This window comes from Archocentrus centrarchus, chromosome 11 (genome assembly GCF_007364275.1).
Source record: "Archocentrus centrarchus isolate MPI-CPG fArcCen1 chromosome 11, fArcCen1, whole genome shotgun sequence".
Taxonomy (NCBI): Eukaryota; Metazoa; Chordata; class Actinopteri; order Cichliformes; family Cichlidae; genus Archocentrus; species Archocentrus centrarchus.
In genome coordinates this window covers 28,034,071-28,055,054 of record NC_044356.1, presented here as the reverse complement: position 1 = coordinate 28,055,054, position 20,984 = coordinate 28,034,071, and the positions used below count along the sequence as shown (strand labels likewise).

Sequence of the window (20,984 nt, the reverse complement as noted above, 5' to 3'; positions counted from 1 at the left end):
GTTCTGCCAGAGGTTTCTTCTTGTTAAAAGGGAGTTTTTCCTTCCCAGTGTGGCCAAGTGCTTGCTCATATGGGGTCATTTGATAGTTGGGGTTTTCTTTGTATCAATTTAGGGTCTTTACTTTATAATATAAAGCACCTTGAGGCGACTGTTGTTGTGATTTGAGACTATATACAGAAAATTAAATCTAATCTAATCTAATTGAATCTAATCCAATTGAATTGAACTGAATTTTCCACATTTGTGTATTTTCTCATTTGAATAGTCCACCCTTCATTGTATCCACAGATTGGAGCTTCCAAGATGTATTTCAGACTGGGAAAATCCAGGGTTCGCATTTTACCACTACTGACTATCACAGGAATTGTTTTGGTCTTCACCCTTTTATGGTATTTATCTGGATACTCCCTCTGTCATCGGGAATCGAGCCATTGTGCCTGTTACAAGTGTTTAACAGACAGTGATCCTTGGTTTACTGGGGTCATTGGTGAAGCTCCTAAACCCTTTCTGTCAAGGAAATACAAACTCTCAGAGGATGATTTCAACTGGTGGAAGGTAAAATATGAAAAACCAACTACATGTTACATTAAACATTTTTTGGGTAATGCAGTCGCATTAAAGTTATTATAACTGCTCAAATTTTGTTTATGACATCTGTGAATGCTGATCAAGCAAGAGCAGGATAATACAGGCCTACACCTTATTGTATTAATACATTTCAATATAAATCAACAACAACAACAACAAAATCACAGCTGAATTAAAAGGCTTGAGCACTATTTAACAAAAAGAAAACTGAAGGTAGTGTTTTAACAAAATCATTCATAATCATAATCATTAGATTGTGCTATCCAAATAGAACAAAATTCCAGATGGTACTCTAATTATAACTCTGAAAATATTTTCATATATCAAATACTTTCCAGATATTTAACAAACCAAAAAAAAAAAAAAAAAAAAAAAAAAAAGCCTACTACTTTAACTGTCCCACTGACTTTCCTGCCCCCTTTTTTTGGTACTCAGAAATCTAAGTCAGCATTTGAACATGAATATATTGCTTAGCAAGACTGCTCACATAAAATTATCCTTTTTTGTTACTCTTAATGAGTTGCTTTATTTATTTTTATGTATGAAAAATTTTACATTGTTACTTGTTGAGTTTTTAATGCTCCTTAAACTGAATCATCAGAGTCCTCCAGGGCAGTAGATCTCAGAAATGAAAAATATGCACATATTTTTATATGTATATATAATATATAATTTCTGTCAGATTAGACAGATATATGTTTCCGCAATTCAGCATGAAAGTTGAATGAAAAGAGCATTTTCTTAATTTTTGACTAAAGATTTTATGTTAAAAATATTTTCCATTTTTATGATACTATGTAAAATTCAGAAATTGTCACTAATTGTCTCTTGCATTATTAAAGGACAGCTTGAATTATTATTAATTTTTTAATATATATTATCGAGCTACTGCTTAGACAGTTTTGATATATCTGTCCCAAAGTGCAGATCCATATTATTTTGATAATTAAAAAGACCGGTAATAATTTCAGGTTTTAATAGTCTGAATAATTAGTCTGAAATTGTATTCAAACATTACCTCATATTTCAATGTGCAAAACAAAGGGCATGAAAATAAGATCCTGCAAGATTTTTTTAAAAATATATGTTTATTTATATATATATATATATATGGAAAAATATTTGTTATATAAAAGTACAATTTCACACTTTTTTAAAGGTAAATCGGAGATAGTTGAGCAGAAAATATTAAAAAATGTGATGATTTGAGATAGAATGATGCAGGTCTTAAAAATTTAAAATATGCACTTATTTAACAAAACTATTTTCTGAGCTATAATTACCATACCATCTGGAAGCTCAAGAATTTTGTTCATTTATTTAGATAGCATAGTCTGCTGATGTTTTTGTTTTTGTGGCACAGCTTGTCATATTTGCTCAATCTAGCATGAAAGTTGAATGAAAATAGTATTTTTAAAATTTTTGTGTGTTATATATGCTTTATTTTACAACATTGTGAAATGTATCTATATACAGTTCAAAAATTGTAACTAACTGTTGTTTTCATTGTGAAGTTTTTTTATTGGTGTGCACTCAAATAAGGAATTTTACAAGATGGCTTGAATTTTTTTCATATTTTAACTAGCCAATATTCAGACATTTTTTTGATGTGTCTGTCCCAAATTATAAACGCCCTTACGAAAATCCACTATGGTTACCTATGGTTTTTATGCAGTACTGCATAAAAACCATAGGTAACCATAGTGGATTTTTGTAAGGGTGTTTATTTATTTTGATAATAAAACTAGAGGTGAAAATTAGAGGTTTTTATCTTTAATTGCTTTTGAGATGTTCATGTTCAATCATTGCTGCAGATTTCAATGTGCAAAAAACAAACAAAAAAAATCCTGAAAGTGGGTTGATGGACCACGTTTCAGAAAATTATATCGTGAAAAATATTTGATATACGAAACTAAAATTTCAAAGCAATTGTTTGTTTAAACTTTGTACCATAATTTTTATATTGAAATTGCAGAAGGTTGAGCAGAAGGTCTGAGTTGATTTGAGATGGACTGAACCAGTGTCTCTTGTAGAGCAGAAATTGAAAATAAAATAAATAGGAATAGAAGTAAGAATGTTTAAAACATTGTTTCAAAAGCTAAAGAGAGAAGTGGTAACTCATGAGTTACATTTTTTTCATCAGTCTATTACAGTAATAGCATTCAGTCATTCAGAAGATATTATTTCTCTTTGAGGTTGCATTCAAACATCTCTGCAACACTGACAACATAAGCTACAGTCCTTTTGCATTAAAATGCCCAAGCTTCTGATTTGCAAGAACATCAAATTAAAAAAGTCTTCCAGGAGTTTTCTGAAGATGGTGGTAATATTTTTATTGTTACCACTATAACTAGAGTGTAACTAGAGAGACCACATTCTACGCCTAGTTAAGGTTATGTATCCATACACACTTTAGCAAATATAGAGACCCAAGATCGAGGAGGCAGAGACATCCAAAAAAAAAAAAAAAAACCCTTTAGCTTTTAATGCTGAGATCCAGGTCCAAAATAACAAAGTCCCAATGGCAAGCAAGAGTCCAAATAAAAAGAAAACTATCTAGCAAGATACAAGAAATGCTGGGGAGGCAATCACAATTTGTTAGCCAGTGAAATCTTCCTTTCTGCCTCTCATGAGGACCATAATTTATAAATTGCCTCTGTGAATTGCCACCTTATCATTGTGGAGTTTGAATGCTCAAGTGATCCCAGAAGCAGGGGCAATTTGAGTTACCCAGCCTTCTTGGAATTCCTGGGTGGGGTGATCAAAGGTGGCCCACCTCGAGAGTCTATTGTCCTGCCGAGGGACTTCAACACACTCAGCAAAACCTAGAGAGGCTTGAGTGGGAGGAACAGCCTGTCCAATCTGGACACAGTGTTGTTATTGGACTTCTGTGTGAACCACAGTTAACATAACAAGCACCAGGACATTTTTGATGTCAATGATCAATGTTATAATCATATCATCAGTCCTGCAGACATGTTTTAGACATTTTGGTGAAAAGAGGAGCTGAGATGTCAGCTGATGACCACCTGGCAGTAAGTTGGACTAGGTAACAGGGGAGGATGCCCAGATAGGCCTAGCATGCTCAAAAGTGTGAGTGTGGCAGAGTCCCTAATCGACATTTTCAATTCCCGAACCAAATCATGGAAACCAGAACTATCAAACTGAAGAAAGTCCCATGAAGTTTATTTTGCTTGAGAGACTACAGAGGCAGCTAGCAGGTACCAGAAGACCCAACAGGGTGTGGTTCTTGCAATGGCTGAAGCAGAAATTCAGGTCCAGGAGGAGTTGGGCCACGGAACAAGTCAATCAGCCTTGAGGCAATTCTTGCAAACCATCACACAACTCAGGAGGGGCTTCCTGTCCCCACTGTGTATAGTGGGATGGAAGGCTTCTGACCTGAAATGAGGATACTGTTGGGTGGTGGAAGTGCTTCAAGGATCTCACCTTTCTTTACAGAAGGCCTTCCTCTGCAGAAGGTGGGATCTTTAAATATTCACAGGGGGTGAGGTTGCTGAGGCAGTTAAAACATCTCCGCTGGCTAGGCCCCTGGGGTGAAGGAGAGTTGCTCTGAGTTTCTCAAGGCTCTGGATGTTGCAAGGCTCTCTTGGTTGACACGCCTCAAAGTTGTGCAGAAGTTGGGAAGAGGGCCTCTGGATTAACAGAGTGGGATTGTGGTTCCTCCTCCAATCCCCTTCGAGAAAGGGGACTGAAGGGTGTGTTCCAACTTCAGGGGCATCAGCCTTCCTGGAAAGTCTACAGATGCAGCCACCTAATGTTGCCGCATCCAGCCAGACGTCGGCCAGCTGAAGTCCAGCTCCCAGCTGGCCGACGTCCGGCTGTCGTCGGGCTGGAAGTCCCCCTCCTTCTCCTGGGCGTATCTACTTTCCAGCATGAACACACCCCTTTCCCTCAATTGTAGACTGTCACCAAAAGGTGGCGCCTTCTTAACAAAAACGTTGAGTTCTGTGATTCAAAAAAGTTTTGGTGAAGTATCAAGTTTTGAAAACCTAAAATAGATGCCTAAAATTTTTGTCAGTATGACCTTTCACACATTTCCATTGCGAATCACCAAAAGATTCCTTTGTTTCACTTCATCTTTTAACTAAATAAGTAAATAAATACAGTAGGTTAAAAAAGAAGCGGTGCTGCGCTGAGCCAACCCGGTCTCACGGCAGTTCGTGCAGTAGTCACGAAATTTAATCTATTGATTCGTGCTCATGAACACGAATTCCCTCTTTTTTCGTGTTACTCGGCACGACTTCTAACCTGCCTGAAATGCAGTGGGATAAAGTTCGTGCCTCTGAGCACGGCTTCTAAGCTGCAGTATAGTTTTTTTTTTTTTTTTTGCCCCTGTCCCCCTTTTTTCCCCCCTTTTCTTTTGAACTGGAAGCTCAGAAGCTGAATTATGCCTTTAATTGCGATCCTTAAGCGCCACTTTTCCTTTTGACATGAATTTCTCCTTGTTTCATTTAATGTGGGGTGCTGCTTATGGTTGTAACGATGACATTTGTGGGGCTTTTTAGGTCTAAATTTATATTTACGTGTTTATGGTTAGTGCTATATTCGGTGTCCAATTTTTTCTGTGAGTTCCGTGGTCTGAAGCCGTTTTTCCTCTGTGTTAAATCCATGAACCAACGATGAATAAATAAATGAACTACAGTACCCATCACCCCATCCGCCGTAACCATGGTCACGCGTATTCCCGTTGCTGTCCAGCTAATTGCATTAGTTCACCCGCTTCGGGTGTTACCAGGTAATTACTGACTTTATTAGCGGTTTTCAGGCCTGTAGATATGGGCCAGCAAGGGCCGTCTGCACCTCGTAGTCAGTCGAGAAGGTAGTTATCGTTCTAACGGAGGATCACTGACAGACGGATGAAGGACTACAGAAGAAGGACTACAGAAGAAGGACTACAGAAGCCATGCTCGCTGACTTCCGGCGGATGCTGCAGTGTTCAGGTAAGAGGATTTCAATGGACAGCGTTTATATAGTGATATTATTAAGGCAGTGAGTTCAATAAGCACTTGAAATTAGATTAATGTGGTGTAAGAGAGCGCTGATATCCCAACTCTGAGATGCATTTGTAGAGATTATTGCGGGTTTTGCCGTCTTTGAGACGCTAGCTTAAATTTTCTGTGCAAATGTTAGCGGATATCGTAGGAAAGCGTTCACTATTTAAACAATGTTATGACAGAAATATGAGCTTCTGGACTTGCTAGTTAAGTAAAATGATTATTTTCAGCCACAGATTCCAAATAAATATCCTGATGAGCTTCAGTGCATCCATATTCAATATCTGCGAGTACAGTGCTTCGTTTAATCTGCATTGAACTGACCCAGGCTTATCACAATGTAAAATAAAATGATACTGGTCTGAACACAGTTGCTGGATCAGGTGACCCTGAAGCCTCTCTTAGTTATGCTGCTATAGGCCTAGACTGCTGGGGAGGTTCCCGTGATTTCTTTATATTCACTGTAAACAAACCTTATATTAGCAAGTTTCTTATATTCACTATATAAACAAAGAGCAGTCTGTTTATACTTCAGACTGCTGGCTTACTTGTGGTTCCTATGATACTTAAGAGTAGAATGGGATGCAGAGCCTTCAGCTCTTCTGTGGAAAGAGCCTTGAGGTGACTGTTGTGATTTGGCGCTATACACATAAAACTGAAAGTCTGGCTGCCTTTAATCCTCTGTGACAAACCTGAGGATCCATGAAACCTGCCAGCACCTGACAATGAGCTGAAACTTACAGTGTATTACAGTGTATTACTTACAGTGTATTAGCTTCCAGACTCTGGGAATCCTGTCAGTGAGCAGGGACTGATTCACTGTCCTCAGCTTTAAACAAACCCAGTCTCCATCTCAGGTTTTGACTCAGCCTGCTTTGGAATCACTAATCTAGAAGCATCAGGCTACTTACTTTCAACACCATAATTTTGTTACTGATTCATTAATATGTTTTACATATTAATGAATCAGTAATTTTTGGCATTTTTGTGGAAGAGGAGGTTCATCTTTAATATTCAGGCTATATCAGCTACCAGTTTATAAACCTGTTTTGTGCTGCAGCAACAATCAAACATGTCCAGTTCATACATCATTGTAGTTTGTGTCTTTGCTCTTTCAGAACTGAATTGGAAATCCAAAGGTGCTGGAAAGCTTCTTCTCCAACCCTCAAAGCCAAACTTCACCCATGAGAGCTGACAGCATGCAATCATTTTGAGAAGTGACATTCTCATAAATAAAGGTGAGCAATGATACTTAATGTGTACTTTTTGATTATCATGTTTAAAGGTTTGTCATTGCTCACAGTGGCCTTGTATTCATTAGGCATTTCCAGAATAGTATCCAGCAGTTTCTTGTGAGCTGAGCTGAATCATTTTTCTTTTAATACATGTTTAACATTCACTTGAGTATTACTTGTTGTACATAACTGTGGCTCTGAAACAAAGGCTCTCCTGAAGGAGAAGAAGAGAGCCTTTAGATCAGGAAATAAGGAGGAGCTGAGAGCTGTGCAGAAGGATCACAGAAGGAAAATCAGGGATGGAAAAAACACCTACAGAAAGAAGATGGAGGACCAGCTACAGCAGAGCAACACCAGTGGAGTTTGGAGAAGCTTGAACTCAAGTTCAGGCCACAAACCAAGCCCACTCTGAGACTTAGAGTAGAGTGGGTGAACAACTTGGACCACTAGAACTACCAGCATTTTCACACTACTCCTTTTTCTACCAAGCGCCTCCAAATGGCAGTTTACATCTCATTAGGCCACCTTTTGTTATGTACACGGGGCCAGTAGATCGGAATGTGTGTGGGATGGGTGTGGGGGTGGGGATGGGTTACCACTGATGACCCAGGGTCGCCAGGTGTATAAAAAGCCAGGTCACAACACATATTTCACCTTTAATAAGAACATATTTGTAATTGAGATCCCAGATTTTGAAGAGATGTTTTGTGTTCTCCGTGCTTCAGGTTCACAGCAGATGGAAGGAAACTCAAACAGCCACTAATGTAGCCGTTGTGCTGACTGTAGACTGAGGGATCTCTTCAAATTGTTGTATTCCTCCTCTTCCTCGTCACCCACTGCTTCAGATCTTGCTATCACCATCAGACTGCAGCAGTTATGTTATTTAGCCATGAAACATGTCGTCACCCTCCCTTGATTTTTTTCAGGCTTTTCAGAAAACACAAAAAACTGAACTGAATGTTGAAAATTTAATTTGGACAAAAATAAAATTTAAAAAATGTCTTTGACCATTTTTTTAGGAGGGTGACGATATATAACCTTGTTCAGCCTGTTTAGGAATGCACTGAGATCAATAACCTAATTTCCAACGCAGATCTGGAGAAACAGCAAAAACCAACAGGACCCTACACAGCCACAGATGCTGCTCCAGAGCTAGAAGTTCTAAACCATAAACACCAACCTGGGAAACTTGCTAAGTGTGACAGGTCCAACGTAACCCCAGATACAGCCCAGCCACAGGGTGAACCAAATCTTTCAGATAATGACAACAGAGAACCAAACGCACCTCCCTCCTAAACTCACCAGCCTGCACCAACCTGACATTTCTCCTCCCTGAGTTAAATAGATGAATGGAAGTTAAATGGTTACAAACATAAAAACCACGGGTCCACAGACAGGATCAGTGAGCTGAAATCAACACAAAGCTACCTGAGAGGCTGTATTGAACTACTATATATAATTTAATCATTTGTCCTGACTGGTTTCACCTCAGATGTTCTTTCTCCTTTTGGTAGATTTCTCCCACCTCTGTTTTGATGCCAAGAAGAAGAAGAAGCTGCTTCAGAGAAGTGGGCTTCATGGTCTCAGTGCACAGCAACATGTGTTTTCACTGCCACAATCAAAACATTGAATAAAATCTATGTATTGTTGTTTGGAAATGTGTCACATTACTACATGCTAAGGTGTGTTATTAAAGAAAAAAATGAGTTCTATTTTTCTGGTTTGATGATATCCGAAGCTTTTGATTCAAAACGTTTATTTTCCACTGGACAAAATATTTACTGTTGCACATTTATTTCTCATAGGGATTTTTTCTTTCCATATTTCAGTCTCTGGTTCTTGAGAGTCATGGCTCTGTCTGGTCTCTGACAGAGATCCTTAAAAATATTATTGGAAAGTACCTATTAATTTTACTTTCAAACAGCTTTATGTGAATGTTATCTTTTCATTTATAATTTTTAATATATTGATCACAGTGTAGTGTACCGTAGAGGCATCCAAAAATGATGAGACTGGGCTGCTTGTGTGTGATTTGGAAGGTTTGTGTCTGTCTGTGACTCTGCAGAGGTTAAAGCTGTGATCCAGTCTCAGTCTCTGACTGAAGGTTGCTGAGACTCTGATTAGATACACAATGTGAAGTTCACAATTCTCTAAACAAATAAAATGGTAATGACAAACATGAACAGCTGTACTTATTTCAGAGACATGAATGTTTACAAACATAATATTTATTTTAAGGATTGGACTTCATAAAGCGCACTGATGTTAGAGTGTGTGTTCATATTTAAATCATTTTGTAGGCTGAAATTGTAATGGTGGACCTGAGATGGTCCAGAGAAAGTAAACACATGTTAATTGGAGTAATATCAACAACAGACTGAGACAGACAGCTGTGAAATGCGCACACAATGACATCACCTCATTCACTGCTAGCTACACTGCTAGCTACATCGTATCATTCATGATCATCTATGTAAACAACGTTTAAAGAAGCCGCCACAGCTCTGCAGCTGTAACTGTTTCAAATCATATATTTTTGCTCGTTTGAACTCTGAGGATGTTTTTAAAACGGTCTTAAAAGGCTGTTTCTATGGTGGTTGTCACGGACGCCTCAGCAGCTTCTTAGGCTAACCTGGCGCGTCCGGTTCCTGCTGCTAGCTGTCTGCCGCAGGAAGGCTGCGTCCCATTTCAAGGAGCCGCCGCTCCGCCGTAACTGTGGCTCAAACACCACTTTATCCTTTAAGAAAAGGTCTTTTATAGCCACTGATGACACACACACACTAATATGCACGTCACGGTCACAGTGTGACTTCACTAAAACCTCTAAAGTATTGTTTATAAAATGGAAAATGAACCGGGCAGGGCTCTGATGATGGAGGCTCTGCAGCTGACGTTTCACAATCCTGATTGACTCGCTGTACATTCATATAATTAATCAGAGCAGAGTTTAGACTGCACTGTGTGCTGCGCTCACTGTTACTGTGTCAGCTGCTGCCTTCATACATGTTACTGCTGAGGTTTGATGAAGCAGGTGGAGGAGAGTCAAAGAAGTAAATATTAATCCACTTATTATGCAATTACTAACCCTAACCCTAGCTCAGCATACAATAACGACTGCCGGTATTATTAGTTTGGGAAGGAGTCATTTTGGTCGCAGTTTTGATTATAAAATAAAAGGGAAAATATAAACAAACAAAAAGCTTAACATTGTGAAGACTTGGAAGAACAATGTGACACTGATGAGAGGATTAGGCTTCCCAGGTCATTCCCAGGCCAAACCAGCTGGTGATCAGAATTATTTTAATTATTTTTTTACCCAGTTTCGCTGGCGGTGCAGCGCTCAGAGCCTGTCCGAGGTCCCGGGCTGAACTTCAAGCCCAGCCCGTCCCTCCAGACAATACTCACTGCTCCACTATAATGACCGCTTTACTCTCATCTTTCTATTGTTTTTAATGGACAGTTCCGCTTACAATTACAGTTCAATGATGTGAGGATCCTTGGTACAGTATACAGCGGGCTGTAAATGAATGCGCTTCCACTATTACTGCTCCTCCTGGTGGATCAACAAGACATTACCACCATTTTCCCCAAATGCTGCTTAGGGGCGTTCCCACCAGTGGCCGGAATTCCTACGTCATTAGCGGGGGATCGCGTTTAGGCCAAGGTTCGGCCACGAATCGGCCAAGGACCGGCCAAGGTCGCGTCACGGATCGGCCGGCCATTTTCGGTGGCTGCATCTGTATGCCAGGGTCCTGGAGTGGAGAGGCGATCCATTAGTTGAACTTTGTGGACTTGGGGAAGGCATTCCTCTGGTATGTATGGTATTGGTCTTGTGGTATTCTTAGGGAGTATTTTCCTATCCTGTCTTTACAACGGTAGTGAGAGCTTGGTTCACATTGTTTGCAATAAGTCAGACATTCCCCGTGAGTATTGATCTTGTCTAGGGATACCACAGATTGTCTGTTTATAATTTTAAGTACTGAATTTCTAGGTGCAGCCAAGAGATGGAGGCTGCTGCATCTCCTGACATAAATGCTGTTTCTGGCTCTCAGCAGTGCACACACTTCAGCACGCATCCAGGGTTTGTCATTCTTGTGTCACTGGCAGGGTTTGGCCATTGTCACACTGTCAATTCCTTTATCAATGTAGCTGATGAATGATTCAGTGTATTCCTCCGGGGCAAGTGCCTTGTCATTTGTGGCCACCTCCTAGATTTCCAGGAGAGGTCACTGTGAGCGCCAGTCACATCACCATGTTCCATAAAAAAACAGAACAAAAAAAATTTGGCACAGATGTTCCTGTATACTGGCGTTCTATGTATGCTCTGCCTACTAACTTCTTGCACCCTGCTGTTATATGGTGGATTGTCTCAGGGGCATTTCTGCACAGCCTGCACCTGGGGTCTTGCCTGTGTGGTACACCCCAGCTGCTATCAATCTTGTGCTTAAAGCTTGTTCCTGCACAGCCATGATTAGCACCTCTGTGCTCTTTCAGCCCAACTTTGTTTAACGATTGGTAGGATTTTTCAGTATTGGCCACTTCTTCTCTTGGTGGTACATGCCGTGCAGGGGCCTATCCTTCCATGATTGATCCTCATCTTGCTCCTCTTCTATTTCTGCTGCCTGAGGTATTCACATTGCACGTGATCAATTGTGGCCATCTTCCTGATGTGCTTGTGGATCTTTGTTGTTTCATCCTGGGTAGTGGTTCTGACAGTCACTAGTCCTCTGCCCCCTTCCTTCCACTCAGCATACAGTCTCAGGGTGCCAGATTTGGGGTGAAACCCTCCATGCATGGTATGGAGCTTTCTTGTCTTGATGTCAGTGGCTTCTGTCTTCTCCTTTGGCCAGCTTGTTATCCCCACAGGGTATCTGATAACCGGCAGCGCGTAGGTGTTGATTTCCCAGATCTTGTTTTTCCCAATGGCTAATGTTTGGTGCATTCCATAGTCGGTATCATTAGCCAGTCTTGTTAATAATCTGGCTGAGGGGGTGTTTGCAAAACAGTAGTGGAGACAAAGCGTCTCCTTGGTAAATTCCGCAATTGATAGTGACTTGTGCAATTGCTTGATGTTAGCCTCTAGTGTTGTTCTCCACATCCCTACTGAATTCCAGATGAATTCCTGTTCTTTCTGTCAGTTCCTTTCTGGGCCCCATTCATGTATTGAGCCATGTTTTCATATTGTTCCCCTGCCACAGAGAGGACACCTTGGATAGTTCAGTGGAGAACATCTGGTTTATTCTCTTGGCTTCTGTCTCTGTGGTATACCTCTTTAAGTGTCTAAGTGTTTGCTTGGCAGTTTCTAACATCCAGGTATGAACAGCTTGTTGTATTTCTTAGGCACCCCTCTGTGCTGCCTTGATCCTAGCCTGTATTCTTCTTTTCCATGGAGGGTACTGCTCCTTGTGGCTGTTCAGCTTACAGCCATACTGTTGTATCCTCCTGAGACCTGAGGTCCTGTTAGTGATGGATTTTTAATTTCTAATAGATATTTGTGATTAGATGGACCAGATATGTATATAAATTAAGCTTCCTCTTTGAGCAGGAAGTTGTATTTTGTTACATTTTTGTTACATACTTTTAACTTATCAAAGTATAAAACACTATTTAGCAGAATAAAGACTAAGGTTTAGCAAAGCCAAAATGTAATGTCCCCATATGTGGATGCAGGGTCTCAGGAGGGTATAGATCAGCTGGTTGATTTCTGTGGTGGTAGCAGTAGGGATTGTCCTTAGCACTGCGCTCACATCTTCTAGTAGACTTTCAGAGGATACTTCACATAGTCTTGATAATTGACCACAGAGGGTCCAAGTTTCCAGCTTAGCCATGGTCATTTCTTTCAGATCAGTGGCTATGCTGACCTGCTCTAAATGTACCAGTTGTTCTTGGGGCTTGATATCCAATCTCGGGGTGTGGGGATGATGACATCTCCTTCCTGACCTGATGTCCTTGTTCTTGCTTGCAGAAAGTTTGATTTTTGATGCTATTGCATGTTTTGAAAACACAAACACTAATTGCTAGAATATTTTGTCATTAGCAGGGATAGAGTTAAGGACTGAAATGTGCTTTGAACCAGAGATGTGATCTGAAGCTGCAATAACTTTCTTCTTCTTTGTCAGCACTTGCAGGGGCCAAAACATCAAAACGTGACTTTGTACAATGAAACAGTAGACAAGCTGTTTCAGATACTCACACCAATTGCAGATGTTGCAGAACCCAGCCCTGATCGTTGTAGGAGTTGCGCTGTGGTGGGGAATTCTGGAAATTTGAAAGGATCACGTTATGGAGCTCTGATAGATTTCCATGACATTGTAATAAGGTAATGAGCATTTAACATCACAGTCATCTTTAAAAAAAAAAACAATCTAACTTGAACAATGTTCTTGACACTAACACAAAATCTGAAAAATGCAGATTCACATCGCAAAAAAAAAAAAAAAAAATCCTGTAGAATGTGCACGTAATGTGGTTTAAATTACTATCAGAATCAGAAAAACTTTGTCCATTGTAAAGCAGTCTCAATATATACAAATAAAACAACATAAAACACACTATATACACCACACAGTAAGATTAAAACATTATTAAAAGAAGTAACATAAAAATATAATTATGAGTTATTAATAAGGTTAACAGCAGTTGAGATTAATGATTTATTAACAATATTAGCCCTGGCTGCAGGGACCCTGTAGCGGCGACCTGATGGGAGGAGGTGAAATGAGCTGTACAGCGGATTTGAAGATTCATGTATGATAGTGCTGACTTTACGTCTAACTGCTTGAATGTGAAGATCTGACAGTGATGATTGTGTGGTGCCAGTTATTTTGTTTCCCTCTTTGATGAGCCGTGACAGTTCTGATTCATTTTTAGCAGAAAGAAAGGTGTACCACGATGTGATGCTATGAGAACTGACTCGATCAGTGACTTGTAAACAACTGTTAAAATATTTTTGCTTACTTTAAAACTGTAGAGTTTTCTCAGCAGAAAAAAGCACTGCTGTGCCTTTTTGTAGACATAATCACAAAGCACAGAGCAGGACAGTGTTCTGTCTACCTCAAGTACCAGATACCTAAAGGCATCTACGTGCTCCACCACCTACCCTTTAATCTCCAGTGGTTGAAGCAATGCAGAGGCCGCATCATCAGGCGTCTTTCTCCTACAGCAGCATAGCTGCTTCGTTTTTGAAACATTCAGCTCTATGGAGCTCCCATCGATGAGAATGATGAGTGTGTCCACTTGTTGATGATATGCTGCTAAGCTGTCAGAATCAGTCAGGTGAGCCGCCAAGGCCATGTCGTCCACATATTTGAGGAGTGTCATATTATCCATAGTACATATTATATTGTTTGTGTAAACAGAGAATAAAATGGGAGATAAAACACAGCCCTGTGGAACCCCTGTGTTTACAACAATCTTAGTGGATTTGTTACCAGTAACTGTTACATGTTGTGGCCTGTCCTGTAAAAAAAACTCTGATCCATTCAACCAGTGATGAGTTGATTGGTAGTTCAGTGAGACAGTTAAGCAGAGTGTTTACACTGACTGTCTTAAAAACAGAGTTCATAAATATAATCCTAGTACAGGAGTGAGGGTGGTCTAGATTTGTAGTTACAATATCTATCCTAAAACTTAAATACTTAAATTTAAATGTCTCTGTGTACTATTTAGACTCAACTACGGGCGCACCAAAGGCTATGAAACAGACGTTGGAGCCAAAACAACTCATCGTGTCATGTATCCAGAAAGTGCTACTAAATTGGACAACACAACTCATCTTCTGTTTTTTCCATTCAAAACACGTGACTTTCAGTGGCTTTACAAGTGCTTAAATCCAGGGTGGGGTAAACAGCTGGACTTTTTTCATACTGTTCTGCTCTGACTCTATGAAATTTTTAATAAAAGAGTACCATCCGGTTTTATCTGTTTGAATAAGAAAACTAAAAAAGGACCAAAATTTCAAACCTTGAGGGCTCAGATTGATGGTGTGTATAGCAATGAAATTACATTGATTTATTTTGTTTGGCCAGTTAGGGCTAGTGTTTGTCAGTGAATGAGACAATAACATATTAGTATACAACTGCTTATGAACACAGCAGAATTCTAAATTAGCTAGAAGTAGGTAGGGTGAAACTTGATCTTGCTTTTGAGCCTGACAGTGAACCAAAACAGTAAAGTTCCTGGCAGGCCGTCAGCTTCAGACCACTTTTAGCTGTGACAGCCACTGCAATTTCCTGGTGTTGGGACTAATGGGGATAATGTAAGTGAGCAGTTGAAGCAGTAGTAGCAATTTCTATTCTGCATCTTAACTTTTCAGCAATGAAACAGATCTCTCACAAATTCAGCAATAGTTCCCTCAGGAAGTTATAATTAGTGCTTAGTGGGAGTGACAGGCATGATGCCCTACATATGGTATATTCTCCATGTGCCATGTTTAAAATGCTAAGGTTTATAAAGCTAAAAAAAAGAAAAGACTTTAGGAAATATTAAAATATATTTTTGATACGCTTAAGCATTAAACTTTGAGATCCAAGGTCTGTGAGTAAGAAGGTCATCCTTTTTCCAAGAGCTGTTTGAAAATGTAGAACAACAACATGTTCACATAGCTGGTAACTATCTTGCTGCAACAACTGAACATTTTATTGTTACTCTTAAATACTAGATCATTATTAGCACATATTTGATAATCAGTTCTCTACCAAATTTAACAATAAATTTTCTTTTCAACAGGGAAAGTGGTTTTCCACACTCTAACAAGATAGTTAACAAGGATTTGGTGAGTATTTTAAGTTTAATTAAACTGGCATATAAAGATATCTAAACAGTCCAATAATAAATTTGAGCTAACATTAGTTCAAGCAGGCTGATACCCTTTTACACACTGAACTGGCAAAACTCATCTATTTGCACTATTAAGCTGCTTTAGCCTAATCTCAATTGATGCAGATATGCAAGCCACCTCCACCTCTTAATACTCTTTTTCCAGTAACTCATGCGTGCCATGAACGTGCACGGAATGGCGTGCAGGTCTTGGAACAGAGCCATGCCACCAAAAATTAATACTGGCTTCTTTTAGCCACAGTGGTGCTAATTTAAAGTATTTCATTGTTTATTCATTGCAGAAAGAAATGTTTTCAGATTAAAAGCCATTTCTGATTCCTAACAGATAATGATCCTCCATCCGGCTTTCATAAAATATGTTCATGAAGTCTGGCTAGGAAAGAAGGGATATTATCCATCCACTGGCTTTCTTACTGTGGTTCTCAGCTTTCTGATGTGTGATGAGGTATGTTCACATTACACAATTTGCATGCATCTGACTTATGGTGGTTTTGATCAAATGCCAAGAAACAGATTTACCAGCAAAGTCAAGAATGAAATCTGACACAAATGACTACATATAATTAGTAGCTTTAAAAAATCCAAAATGATTATGTTTGCAAATACTTCATGAGAACAGAAATGTATTTATGGTTTTTATGTAACTCTCTGATAATGTTTCTCCAGTGTTATAGTGGTTAACACATTTTCTAGGTGCAAGGTCACTGGTTTGATTCCAGCCAAGTCAATGATATTTATATTTTTATATAAATAAAACTGACTTGACAGTTGACTTGACATCGAAGTTACTTTCTGTGGCAACCCCTTGTGGCAAGGGAGCAGCTGAAAGTAGCTTTTCTCTCTGATAGTGGTGTGTAATAATGTAAAACTTGGTACTGATCTGATACCACATAAATACAGGGTCAGTATTGCTGATGCAAAGTACCAACTTCCAAATGCGGCTTATGTACTTTCATGTAAGGGAGAACAGTGTGACATGACTTATGAGCTGAATGTATCAGAAAAATAGTGCTACAAAAAAAATGGAGTCTGAGGCCATGGTCATGCTTCCTCTGATGGGTGGCTGGCCTCTCCCTTAGACATAGGGTGAGGTGAGGAGTGCAGTCATTCAGGTGGGGTTCAAAGTAGAGCTGCTGCTCCTACACATCAAAAGGAGCCAGTTGAGGTGATGCCTCTTTACTGAGGTGTTCCAGGGATGTCCTACCAAGAAGAGGCTCCGGGGTAGACCCAGGACATGCTGGAGAGATTATATCTCTCAGGTGGTCTGGGAATGCCTCAGTCTCCCCCCGGATGAGCTGGAGGAGGTGGCTGAGGAGAGGGAGCTCTAGGCTTCTCTCTCTAGGCTGCTACTCCCACCATCTGGCCCTGGATAAGCAGAAGAAAATGGATGGATGAAAAATTAAAGGAACACTTTTTAATCAGAGTATAGCATCAAGTCAGTGAAACTTCTGGGATATTGAGCTAGTTAGTTAAGTAGCAGAAGGGGTTCTTAATCAGTTTCAGCTGCTTTGGTATTAATGAAATTAACAACAGGTTCATTAGAGGGGCAACAATGAGACAACCCCTAAAACAGGAATGGTTTTACAGGTGGAAGCCGCTGACATGTTTTCCCTTCTCATCTTTTCTGATTGTTTTTTCAATAACTTTGCATTAGGCTAGGGTCAGTGACACTGCTGGTAGCATGAGGCTATACCTGGACCCTACAAAGGTTACACAGGCAGTCCAACTCCTCCAGGATGGCAGATCAATATTTGCTATTGCCAGAGGGTTTCCCGTGTCTCTTGACTGTATAGTGTTCTTCGGTTCAAAGCCATTGCGGCCAAATAGCTCGCCTCATCGTTGCCTCATCTGACCATAAAACATTTTTCTAAAAAGCATTTAGTCTGTCCATATAGATGGCAGCAAATTTCAGTCAAGATTGAAGGTGTCAATTTTAGAGCAGTGGCTTCTTTCTTGGTGGGCACCTTCTCAGCTCAATGATGTAAAACTTACTTCACTGTGGACAGTGATGCCGGTGATCTAGCAGTTTCTGGTTTATGGCAGGCTTGAGCCTTGGTGGTTCCTGGGTTGGTCCTGAACACGCTAACTTCCTCTCATCTGAGGGGGGTGGTTTTGGTCTTCTTCCAGACCTTGGCAAAGTGGTGACACATCAAAATAACTTGCACTTATTACTCAGTTGCTTGAAACTCTGATCTTGGAATCTGCAGTTGTTTACAAGTTGCCCATTAAGCTTCTGGAATGGATTTCCCAAAGTCCTGACCTCAATCCCTTTGAAAATTTGTGGACCAAGCTTAAAAGCCTGGTCAGTGCTAGGAAACCAACTAACTGAAATGAACTCTACCAATACTGCAAAGAAGAGTCGTCAAATATCCAGCCAGAATAATGCCAGAAGTTTGCTTATGGCTACCAAAAGTGTCTGACTGACATGCAACTTGCCAAGGGACATTTAACCAAATATTAGTGGGGGTGTATGTATTCTGTTGACCCTGTATGGATTACAGAAAATCAAAATAAAATCAAACTTGTGCACCCAGTTCTTGTTTTCTTAAAGTCATTAAAGAAGTATGATTTACAATCATTCCACCCTGGAAAAAAGAACAGTTTAAGAAAAATCATTAAAAGCTCTAAAATACTACGACACTCATGCCCACAATGAGTTTATGTAAATTTTTGACCACAACTTTATGTGTGTGATTTACTCAGCAATAAAATATAATGAGACCCATTCTTATTTTCTCACTTTTATTCAAAAAAGTACTTTATGAATTCAATTTGTGGCAACATTACTTTAACATTAAAGGCTTACTCGGTGCATAATTTTGTTTCCCCAGGTCAACATTTTTGGGTTTGGAGCAGACAGCGAGGGAAACTGGAGCCACTACTTTGGCATTCTCAGAAACAAACAAATCAAAACAGGAGCTCATCCAGGACAATACGAATATGAAATGATTGAGAAATTACACAAGAGGAAGAAAATAATTTTTTTTAAAGGATGGTAATTTCTTTTTTTCTTAGCATTTGTGTGTTTATCAGTTCCAAATAAGCCCTAACCCTATATATAAATTTTGTTCTTTTTAAAACAGTTGTCCCAAGTCATTGCAACCAGTGGATGAAAAAAATAATTATTCTAACTTACAAGCATCAAAAAATATGCACATATTTTCCACAAAGTACCTTCTGCTTGACTCCAAAATATAGGGTTAGGGTTCAGAACAAGGGTTTGGATTGTCACAGATAATGACTTAGACCTCCGAGACTTAACAGAAACTTCTGTCAGTAGATGTTTATCCACAATCAAAACTGTTGTAATCTTATCTACATTTTCTCTCCAAAATGACAAGAACTGCAAAATGCAAAGCTGTTTTTTTGTTTATTATTTTTTACTCCATAAATTAGCTGATTAAATGTTGAGGACCTGGATGAATGGGTACAAAGCCATTTAGTATCAGTCATGCCTGCCTACCATTCACATTAAACCCCTGTAACTTGGTCATACGCGTAATTGAGAAACCAAGTATAGATGTTACATGCTACAAGGGGTATTGAATACATTTTACTGTCATATGGGGTGCTCCATTTCCAAACTAAAGATTAAAGAGGTCTTTGCATAAACAGGTGTAAACAACAAAGGGATACTTGTTAGTGATGAGTTTTGCCTTTGTGTAGTACACCATCACACACCGATAGACAAATTCAGTGTGCAAATTATAACATTGGATGCCAGATCACACAGAGACGCATTAAACCTCAATTACAATGACTTCAGTAAAGACTTTCCTGATGCATTTATGGTCTCACATTTGTTTATCACTCATCACGTCTTTCAAAACACCAACAGCAGCTCTGGCAGAGACTACACAATGGGACTTCACTAACAAATGGATGGCTACCCAATTTTTATATATGTGTCTATAAGTATGTGGTGAAAATATGGCATGGTGATGGTAGGGCTAAAGTAGTATTTTAATATAAAGAGGAAAACTCTTTATATTAAAATACCTTAATGCTGTTAAGGTTAAGAAATAGAGGACTTCGTGTGATGCACTGAGCACTTCTTCACTCTTTTCACTCCCCAAGTGTTAATGTATACCACCGCAGCATGTCAATAAAGTTTGTCTTCTCTCTTCTTTAGTCTGTGTTTTGTCCTTTCTCCCTGTGCTGCCTTTTCCCTTTCTCTCTCTGCTCACTCCCTAACAAGTCACGGCAGATGGCTGCCCCTCCCTGATCATAGTTCTGCCAGATGTTTTTTTCTTGTTAAAAGGGTTTTTTCCTTCCCACCATCACAAAGTATTTGCTCATACTGTAACACAGGGGTGTCCAAACTTGCCTCCAATTAAGAGGGTTAAGCGAAATGTCAAAAAAGTAACTTAAAGGGCCAAATTGTATGCTATTTTTGACATCAATTCGTGGACCGGGAGTGGGCGGGGCCAGAAGTTTGAACACCCCTGCTGTAAGAGGTTGTCTCCAGAATATGTGAGGTGACTGTTGTTGTGATTTAGCGCAATATAAATAATACACCTGAATTGAACTGAACAGTAATCAGTATCAATAACCAAAAAGGCATTCAGGTCTGTTATATGTATTTTTTGTTAATTTAACACCAGACATTGTTTAATATTCAACAATAATGGGTGTCACATTGTGCTTCATCATCCTTGGCTATGATAAAATTTTTTGAAAAACAGGCATTTCATTTTCAGTTATTGTACAGACAATCACTCCAATGTGGTACTCTGTTCCAAAGTTTTTCACCCATGAGGCTGTGGATACACAAGACACATTCAATATGGGGCAAGACCTTAAGACCTCACTGCAATCTAGTTCACCTATTGGGTAATCTTTAAGATGACCAGACTGAAACCTTTGAAAGTACAAATTCTCCCAATGAAAAGCCAGCTGCCTCTAGTGCTTCTTTACCAGTGTTTTGGTTATGTTTTTAAAGTTCTTTACAGATTTCTTGAAGAAATTGTGTTTACCTTCAAATCTCAAACACCACACATGGATGAGTGGTCCTATTTTTCTGATGCATCTGGGATAATGAATCATCAGATGATGTTTTGGAATCAGCTTCTTATCTGTAAATACAGACTTAAAGAGTTTATGATGTTTGAATGAATGTGTAAAACTTGAGGAGGGTTGCATCATAGGACAGCAAACACAAAGTGCGCCTTAAACAGTTCATCGAAAGCAGCCACTGCAGTCTGTGCCACACAGGGAATAGGCTTCTGATCCAGGATGATGTAGAACTGCATCCTGCTCCTCTTTTCTCCAACGCAAAGGAGGAAGGGCTGTGCAGATCCAACTTTGG

General features: G+C 39.5%; 1 protein-coding gene across 1 annotated transcript; it reads left to right on the top strand.

Moving 5' to 3' along the window:
* Window positions 1-303: 303 nt before the first annotated feature.
* Window positions 304-18,675, top strand: LOC115788560 (CMP-N-acetylneuraminate-beta-galactosamide-alpha-2,3-sialyltransferase 1-like). The gene is made up of 6 exons (XM_030741629.1): window positions 304-555; window positions 12,958-13,157; window positions 14,507-14,674; window positions 15,566-15,611; window positions 16,002-16,121; window positions 18,508-18,675. Exons 1-6 carry the CDS (start codon window positions 304-306, stop codon window positions 18,673-18,675), a joined length of 954 nt encoding a protein of 317 aa, XP_030597489.1.
* Window positions 18,676-20,984: the final 2,309 nt, after the last annotated feature.